Source organism: Ictalurus furcatus, chromosome 24 (genome assembly GCF_023375685.1).
Source record: "Ictalurus furcatus strain D&B chromosome 24, Billie_1.0, whole genome shotgun sequence".
Classification (NCBI taxonomy): domain Eukaryota; kingdom Metazoa; phylum Chordata; class Actinopteri; order Siluriformes; family Ictaluridae; genus Ictalurus; species Ictalurus furcatus.
In genome coordinates this window covers 2974438-2984789 of record NC_071278.1, presented here as the reverse complement: position 1 = coordinate 2984789, position 10352 = coordinate 2974438, and the positions used below count along the sequence as shown (strand labels likewise).

The window sequence follows — 10352 nt, the reverse complement described above, 5'->3', positions numbered from 1 at the left end:
CGAGTGTATTTGCTGATCACATTGCTGTGGAGTTCATGTCTCATTTTCACTTCCTGTTCATTTGGACAGTGTGGAGTAAACATACGCACATCATGTTATAGAGAAATAAAAGACGATAAATTAATTAAACTGACCGTCCCCGTGCTGTCACGGCGGGTAGAGAGGATATAAACATGCAGAGATGAAGATAGCAGAAAGAGTTCGTTTGTATTTTGGGTTTTTTGTTTGTTTGTCTGTTTGTTTGTTTGTTTGTTATTACAGGCTTCCAGAAGAAAAAAAAAAAAAGCCTTTCTATGAGACTGTTGATGAGACTGTAGAACGAAAGTGTCTAGACACATGATAAACTGTAAATGAATAGCTTGTTCTAGTCATTACCTCAATGCAGTGTGACGTGAGACAGTAAATAAAACAGTGTATTTGCGGGGGGTGGGGGGGGGGGCGTTGGGTGGTTCTGGTTCCCCATGTTGGCGCAATTGTCATACATTAAGAAATTTCCCTCCAGGATGAATAAAGTTGAATCATACCATATAATATAATATACCATACCATATCATATCATATCTTATCTTATCTTATCTTATGCGAACACTTTACAGCGGTACACACCACACAGTGGTAACAACGCTGTCATTTATTACTGTAAATAGAGAAAGAGGAAGCGTGTGATTTGAACGGCTCTCTGGGCAGATTATGCCGAACTCACGCGGACTCGGAGAAGTGAGCCTGAGACACGAATATTAAAAATAACCCAACACTGTGCCTGTATCCCCAACACAATGACTCGACGGCCTCGTTCCAGTGTTTATTGTCTTATAGGCACTCTAATTTTTGTTTATAGAATTTTATTTTATGACTTCTACATTATTGAGTCAGTATAAAAAAATTCTTTACATTCCAGATATCAGTTTTCCACACCTTCTGTCCAATCAGAACGCAGAATTCAACAGCGCTGTGGTGTAAGTGCTAATTTGTAAATGTTTAAATGCACTTAGTGGTCTGAGACATTGACTGTGTGTGTGTGTGTGTGTGTGTGTGTGTGTGTATTGTTTGGTGTTGGAAGGAGTGTTTAAATCAGGCACAGCAGCATTTTTGTGATTTTTTAAACACTGCGTGATCTTTATGCAACACGCCTGCCTTGTGAGTGCACAGTGAGAGACTAATGTTAATCTTCTGATACACTCATAGCAGCACAACACACACACACACACACACACACACACACACTACCATGACAGTGCTAATAATATCTAGACAGTAGTGGTCCACCTATATGGTTAGTCTACGTAATAAAGATCCGATGAGTGTGCTTTTTTTTTTTTTTTACATTTTATTTCAATTGTTTATTTCCCGAAAGTGTTTGAAATGATTCTAGATAACTAAGACGTCAATTCCATTATTATTCTACTCATACACTCACATGCTGGGGGTATAAATGTGCAAGCAGGGCTAACTCCCGTCCCACCATTTAAAAAAAAAAAAATCAATATATGTTTTTTTATTTATTTATTTTTATATCCACATTACTATTGGCTGTTAAAAAACCTCTTAAAGTGGACTGTTTTGGATTTCTATGGACCGAAGCACAACAGCACCACCAACAGTCGTAGATTCATGCAGCCTATCAGTGACAGTCGTGTCAGGGGATTACACTCTGTGACACGCCCCCTAGATTTGATCGTTTTTATTTTTAGCACAACTCTGTAACAGGTCATCTGCAATCATCGCTGATTGAGAAGGCGTGTATGAATTTAAAATTTAAATACTTATTTACCTGTTTTCACTGAACCACGATTTGAAGGAGAGAAAAACAAAACGCTCCATTGATTTGCTTGCCATTATTGATGATTATTGAATCGTGGGGCGGAACGCTCACTGCCCTACTTAGCTTCTATAACGTTATTATTTCACCTAGTGGTCAGAAAAGGGAATTGCAACAAGTGCTAATAGAGGCCCGATTGGGGTAGGAATCGGTCTGTACAGGATTTTGTGGAGGTTTTTTTTTTTTTGATTGTTGCTTGATTTTTCTGCTGCTTTTTTTTTTTTAATTTGCTTGTGGTATTTTTTAGGGATTTGAATCGGCAACATCGCAATCGCACGAAATTGTTCTGCGCTGTCTTTCGCAGTGGTGTTTGTTGGAAAACGAGACATTTCAGCTGGACTCATGTACGACAGACGTGAATCGAAGAAGGCTTTGGCTGAATGCGTGTCGTGACGACGTCTCGGCCCAAATCTGCGGAAAATCTGCGCTGATTTTTAAAAATCGCAAGCTCCTCGGAATGTTGCGGAGTTTGCTTGATTTTGCATTAATTTCTGTGATTGCAAAATCCAGGACGGACTGACGAATCATGCTGCCCCATGCTCGGGGGAAGAACAGAGGACAGGACAGTTAATGACCGGGTTGCCAGAGCGGACTAGTTTAAAAATTCTCTGCGGACGCCAAGATCTTGCTTTATATCAACTTATTGGAATTGAAACTAATACTGTACACTCCCACAAAAATGTAAACGCAAAGTGTAAGTGCAGACAGAGTGTACATGATGCACAGAGCCATTTCTATTGCAAGAAACATTGTAAAGCTTGAGAGAGAGAAAGGCGGATTATAGGGTGAATAATGTCTATAGAAATGCATGTGAAATAACTTGTTTCCCACACAAAGGCTGGGGGAAAGAGAAGAAATAGAAAAGACACGCGTCTCCCTTTTCCACCGCTCACATTTCTGGTCTGGGATTCACATCTTTCGTGTACGCTAACAATCCACCAGCACAACTAAACTGTCATATCCTCTCGACTTCATTGAGTTTGAGACCGCCGTTATTAATATCGTCCTGCATCGCCAAAATCTAGATTTTGAACATGCCTTGTGTCTTTATATCCTCGATGCTGTGAGTACAATGGCTTAATATTTGGAGAGTAAAAAGGTCTAATGTAACTGGCCCCTCTAACAGAAAGGCTGGCCCCAGCCAAGCCCACCCTGACAAAGTGGTCCAGAACTGGAACTGTGCTCAATGCTAAGAGTTTCATTGCCCTACTGAAAAGAAAACACAATAGAAACCATTGCAGAAATTCTAATGGATTCCATTACAAATACCCTTACAAACCATCAGCTGTTAACCATTACAACCATTACCAAATGATTTTCATTATATAGTAGGACGTATTAAGGACGCATGTCCTATATGGTAGCCACTAGACACAACACGCCACCAATAGAAAACAATAAATTAGCAGTGGAGACCCACAGGGACCTTTACATTTTCCATTAAAACCAATACAATTCCCATTATAACCATTAAAACCATTACCAAAGGGTTTTCATTATATAGTAGGACGTATTAAGGACGCATGTCCTATATGGTAGACACTAGACATAACACGCCACCAATAGAAAACAATAAATTAGCAGTGGAGACCCACAGGGACCATTACATTTTCCATTAAAACCAATACAATTCCCATTATAACCATTAAAACCATTACCAAAGGGTTTTCATTATATAGTAGGACGTATTAAGGACGCATGTCCTATATGGTAGACACTAGACACAACACGCCACCAATAGAAAACAATAAATTAGCAGTGGAGACCCACAGGGACCATTAGGCCTACATTTTCCATTAAAACCAATACAATTCCTATTATAACCATTAAAACCATCACAAATTCCATGAGGGTTTCTATTGGGGAAGGGGGGGGGGGTGGTTCAGCACTGTAGTGACAGGCTAAATGTTAGATTTTAACCACCACATCTAACACCACCAGCAGCCATCACTGTCTCTATGTCTTACATGAAACACAGTCGCCATCTTGTCCACTTCATCACTGCAAGTCTCCGGATCCGGTGCACCCTATCCGGTGTCTCCACGCGCTCAGGGTCCTCCTTCTCTCCTCCGCTCTTGGTTACCATGGCGATGACGTCAGCGAGCACCACGGATTTCGGCCCAGTAGAAAGGAAGAGCTCGACAAACAGGGCGTGGACTTGCTGAGACGCAATAACGGTTCCGTCTTTCCTGCGGTATCACTCCGTCCATAACATCTCTCCTCCTCTTCTTCTTCTTCTTCTTCTTCTCCTCTTCTGATCTTCTCCTCTCAGCTGCAAAAATGCGCGAAATCGTGCACCTGCAAGCCGGACAGTGCGGCAACCAGATCGGAGCCAAGGTAAAATTATATAAAGGCTATAAGCTATATATATATTTATTTATTTATATATATATTTATATATTTCTTTATTTTATTTTTTTAAAGCTCAATTTAAGACTTACTTTTTTTTAAAAACTTGCATTTGACTGCTGATGTCTACTTTTTATTATTATTATTATTATTATTATTATTGTTGTTGTTGTTGTTGTTATTTTTATAAAATTTTTTCTGTGCACTGCTTATTTTGTGTACAGGGCTTTGAGACGCTGCTTTTAAAGGCACTCTATAAAATAAAGTTCATATATATATAAATGTGTGTGTGTGTATGTATGTATGTATATATAAAACTTAAAATGAGGACTTTGCATGTTGAACAGGGTGTGTGTGTGGGGAGGGGGGGGGGATCGTTTAGAAATGCTCCTTGGGTGGGTTGGGGGGAGGGGGGGTGGGGAGAGGGGAGGGAGATGCTGTCTCATTCAGGTTGTATATTTTTGCAGTGACTTGAGTTTACGCAGCGGATTGGATTATAGATTAGACAGGTGTAATGAACGCATTAGATTTGCATGGGAGAAACTGCAGGTTTGGTGTGTTGTGGAGGAGAAGGGGGCGGCGGAGATTCCTGGAGACACTGTCGCCATTTTCCGACATCGAAGAAATCCAAAAAAAAAAAAAAGTTTTTGTCTTTCATTGTTTTCATTCATTCTGATGCAGTATGACAGCATCATTATATCAGGAGCGGTGAGCGACATGTTGTAAATGTTTCGCCTGTTTTAGATCAACAGCTGAATAGAGACAGCTTTTCCAGACGAGTAAAATCCGATTCGATCAAACTTCCGAACCTCCGAACGGTTACATTTCATTTCTGAATATTGCTGACGTTCAAAACTTCAAACTCCCCCTGTCTAAACTCACACACACCTGCATGCACACGGCCTGAGGCCCCTCCTCTCGCCCTCTCCCTCTGTCAGTGTACCTGTAACAGAGACTCTCACTTCATCTATCTATCTATCTATCTATCTATCTATCCAACTCTAAAACTATTGGCACTCTATCTGTCTATCTGTCTATCTGTCTGTCTGTCTGTCTGTCTGTCTAATCAGCTCTATAATCAACTCTATCTTTCAGACTTGCTTTCTCAGGCCAACATCAGCATTTGTCGTGATGAACTTTATCTATTGAAGTCTAATTTATATCTGTCTGTATTTATCTTTGTACTCGACCCACATCGTTTATGTATTCATCCGTTTATCGGTGTACCTATCAAAATCGCAAATTGTTTAATGCATATCATTTTATTCATTATTTTTGTTTCTTTTTTGCATACTAGCATCACACCTGGCTACATAACAGAGATGATGTCATTAATATATATTTATATATAGCACCGACCCTAGCCTATAAATAAATGACACAAATACAACCCTCTACATTTTGCCAGGTGGTTAAAATCTCATGTGATTTAAGAATATCCGAATTAATATCTAGTTTATTTATTTTATTTTTTTGATTACATCCTTTTATTTATTTGTTTGTTTGTTTGTTTGTTTGTTTTGCAAAAATTCATACTGAATTCGCAAAAATACATTCATACCACTCAGATTGTTTTATGCGTATACAACATTTCGGACATGTATATATGACCTAATGGACATGTTTAGTTTTTTTCTGCAGAAGGATGATGTTAATATATAGCGTTGAGGCTAATCTATAAATAAGTAACACAGATACTTCACTTGTACTTTAGTTTGTTCATTTTGCACGATATTGAGTGCAGTTGAATCACAGCCTTTCTCTCTCTCTCTCTCTCTCTCTGTCTTTCCTCCATTTTTCTTCCTCTCGCAGTTCTGGGAGGTGATCAGCGACGAGCACGGCATCGACCCGACTGGGTCGTACCACGGAGACAGCGACCTGCAGCTAGACAGGATCAGCGTCTACTACAATGAAGCGTCAGGTACTGACTCGTAAGGTTTAATTAAGCAGTGACGTTTAATGCTACACAGCCCGTTATTCTCAGCGATGTCAAGATGTCACTCACGCAATAGACACTTTTGTCACATTAAATAATAATAATAATAATAATAATAATAATAATGAGGACAGGGGGCACGTCTCTGCGTGGATCCAGATTCAAATCTACTAAACAGGCTTATAAATAAAAATAACATCAAATGGAAACGTTTGTGGTTGGAGATTTTTTACACCGGAAACCCATCTCCCTGTGCTCAGGTGGGAAGTACGTACCCCGGGCCATCCTCGTGGATCTGGAGCCCGGCACCATGGACTCGGTCCGCTCCGGACCCTTCGGACAGATCTTCAGACCCGACAACTTTGTGTTTGGTGAGGAGACGAACGATGATGGGATGCCTTTCGTGTCAATATGCACAGATAATGCATAATATCTTATATTGCTCCTTACGTCTCTGTGATTATATAACGGTGCTAAAAGGTCAAACTGGTCTGCACTTATATAGAGCTTTTTTTTTTTTTTACATACAAATTACATACTATGAGGAAAAATAAACCTATAAACTGTGAAATTATCTTGAAAGGAAGGTAGTCTGTATTATGTTTCCGACATCAAATACTAAAATTGTATCATTTATTCGCTATATAATTCCTTATTTAGTTATTTATATGCAAAAAAAATGGCCATAATACAAAAGTAACTTACAATTGCTTCACAATTACAAAATCGCTATGCTGATAAATGCCCGTGAGCTAGTTTAGTGACAATTTTATTTGCGTTTTTAAAAATAAAATCAATTATTTAATATGGAAAAGGAGGAGAACGTGAAGAATTGGATACCGAAATGTATTCGTGTATTGTTATATTATATAAAAAGCCATATATTGCATATATATTATACAGTATTTGTCATCTGGGTTTATATTTATATGTAGGGTATAATGATTAGAACGACCGATATATTGTTCTCTAGCTTTTTTTTTTTAATCCTATGTTGTCAATGGAACACCCCTATGACACCTATATGGATAAACAAATGTATAATATCCTACTTAAATAGATTCAGCGAGTTAAAAAGTGTTTCTCTGCATGTATAAATGTATTTATTTTGATTTGTTAGGACAAAGTGGTGCTGGAAACAATTGGGCAAAGGGCCACTACACTGAGGGGGCGGAGCTTGTGGACTCTGTGATGGATGTGGTGCGTAAGGAGGCGGAGAACTGCGACTGCCTGCAGGGATTCCAGCTCACGCACTCTCTGGGTGGCGGCACCGGATCAGGTATGGGCACGCTGCTCATTAGCAAAATCCGCGAGGAGTATCCCGACCGCATCATGAACACGTTCAGCGTGGTGCCCTCGCCCAAAGTGTCCGACACAGTGGTGGAGCCCTACAACGCCACGCTGTCCGTACACCAGCTGGTGGAGAACACCGACGAGACCTACTGCATCGACAACGAGGCACTTTACGACATCTGCTTCCGCACGCTGAAGCTGACCACGCCCACTTACGGCGACCTGAACCACCTGGTCTCGGCCACCATGAGCGGCGTCACGACCTGCCTGCGTTTCCCGGGGCAGCTGAACGCAGATTTGCGCAAGCTGGCCGTCAACATGGTCCCCTTCCCACGTCTGCACTTTTTCATGCCCGGGTTTGCTCCTCTGACCAGCAGGGGGAGCCAGCAGTACCGTGCTCTGTCCGTGCCCGAGCTCACGCAGCAGATGTTCGATGCCAAGAACATGATGGCCGCCTGCGACCCGCGCCACGGCCGTTACCTCACCGTGGCCGTCGTCTTCCGAGGCCGCATGTCCATGAAGGAAGTGGACGAGCAGATGCTCAACATCCAGAACAAGAACAGCAGCTACTTCGTCGAGTGGATCCCCAACAACGTCAAGACGGCCGTTTGCGACATCCCGCCACGCGGCCTCAAGATGTCCGGCACCTTCATCGGCAACAGCACTGCCATCCAGGAGCTGTTCAAGCGCATTTCTGAGCAGTTCACTGCTATGTTCAGGCGCAAGGCTTTCCTGCACTGGTACACCGGAGAGGGCATGGATGAGATGGAGTTCACCGAGGCCGAGAGCAACATGAACGACCTGGTCTCAGAGTACCAGCAGTACCAGGACGCCACCGCCGAGGAGGGCGAGTTCGAAGAGGAGGGCGAAGAGGAAGTCGCTTAAATCTAAACCACGCCCCTTTTCCCCCTTTCAATCCGTCCGTCCATCCTCATCTTCATCTCAATTCAGGTGTTCACAAAATTAATCGAAGGGGGGTTTTTCTTTCCCACATCTCCGCTCGCAATCATGGTCCTTACAGCTGTGAGGTTTAATTTTCATTAAACCGTGCAACCTTTTTTTTTTTATTTTATTCATTTGTCTTTGTGTGTTTGTACGTTGTGAGTTCACTGCATCATCTCCACGTTCACATGAGAAGAAGTTGAGATCATGAGATCAACTGTGAAGCCTGCTGATGTGTGACTAACTTAACTTCTGTCGAGATCTGAATAAAGGCTATTTCTACACCTAAGCACCTTTTTCTTTTTATTTATCATGCATATCTATTTTTCAAAATATGTTCCCTCACAGGTACAACAGTGCTCCTTAAGGTCCACTCATGTCCCTTAAATCAGCTGTGAAGCTACGCAAGCTTGACCGCCCGTGTAACTAAACGTACCGAGCTTGCGTTCGGATTCCGACGACGCCACAGCCATCCATTGCAATGATCCAAGTGATGGCATACGTGTACGTGGAGGGCATGTTTGTTCTACTAAACATTATACGCACCCTAGAGGGCTCTTCATCCCATTTTCTTGAATGTAGCTGCGCCTACTGGGCACTGCGTCTCACTTTCTCCACTGAAAACGCTCCCATGTGGGCACTTTATCATATTTCCTCTCAAGGAAGAACACCATGTAAGACACTCACATATTCTCCACTGGAAGGGCACCCTAGAGGGCACTTTGTAATATTTTCTTGCACGTCGTAGCACCTTAAACGGCACTTTATCATGTTTTCTTGCACCTTAAAGAGCATTTAATCAGGTTTTCTTGCACATAGTGGCTCCCTAGAGGGCATTGCATCACCTTTCGTCCCTTTGAAGGGCAGCCATTAGTGCAAGTGAGCACGTTTTCCTCACTGTAAAGACACCCTCTAGACCCCCTGAGTGTCGCAGTGCTCTTCGGCCATGCTTATGTTTCGATATAGCGCTGAAATATAAGACTTACACCATAGTTTATTCGAAAAACTCATTCTCACTGGACAAAATATCTGCCTTTCTTCGGTTTAGAGCAAAAAAAAAAATGAATCAACGAGTCGTTTGGGAGCCCAAAGAGTCGACTCATGATTTGACTCACAGAGTGTTCCAGTAAAAAAATAAATAAATAAAATAAAGAAAGTCCACCATCCCAACACATCATTTCCGTTCAGTTAAAGTAAAAAATTTCCCGTCGGTGACGTATATAAGCTGCTGTTCCTTGTTTATTCACGACGAACCTTTTCACCAATAACACGGTGTTTTATTTTCACTTTGTTTCTTCACGGCAACGCTTCCATCCTCGTCCTTTCATAACACAGGAATCTGACACGTATCCCTCACTAGTTCCCAAACGTTACCTGCTATCCCATCTCGGAAGCCGTCCGCTGTCCCAGTTCCTGTCCGCACTCAGCCACTCGCTACAACAATGCTCACATTCATCCGCATCGGTAACACTGAAGCCTGTTATAGACCTGTGCTGCATGATTTCCCTCTTTATAGCCACGCTCAGGAATGTCCGTAGATCAGAGACGCAGCGCTGCTTCGGACTTGTGCCGAATTCCCACTGGCTGCTTTCATGCGTTTATTTCATTATCTAAAAAAAACACGTTATTTACCACAGAATAAGGAAAGGAAATGGAAACTCCGGTGCAGAAATAGATCTTTACGTTACATACATTAACCATGAACTACAGCATTAATACACCATCGGTAACGTAGTTAATAAACTAATAAAATTAATAAAGTACTTAATACATGTATTACTTTTTAAATAATAAGTTTTAAAAAACTATCAACATTTAGTAACGTGGTAGGGTTTTTTTTTTTTCAATTTTTGCTCATTTCCTGTATGGGGACTTATTTTCAGTCGTGAATTAAATAATCAGGTGTCTTTCATCGACTTTTACACAACCGTCGATTAATACCCGTGTTCGTTTACATTGTTAAGATCATTTATGATGTATTAATGCCAAACTTCATGGTTTGTTCATGGAAAC

General features: G+C 41.4%; 1 protein-coding gene across 1 annotated transcript; it reads left to right on the top strand.

The window, feature by feature from the left end:
• The first annotated feature begins 449 nt into the window (after positions 1-449).
• Positions 450-9144, top strand: tubb4bl (tubulin, beta 4B class IVb-like). Its single transcript, XM_053613109.1, has 5 exons — positions 450-956; positions 3798-4156; positions 5981-6089; positions 6365-6475; positions 7225-9144. Exons 2-5 carry the CDS (start codon positions 4100-4102, stop codon positions 8280-8282), a joined length of 1335 nt encoding a protein of 444 aa, XP_053469084.1. The 5' UTR covers positions 450-956; positions 3798-4099; the 3' UTR covers positions 8283-9144.
• The last annotated feature ends 1208 nt before the right edge of the window (positions 9145-10352 follow it).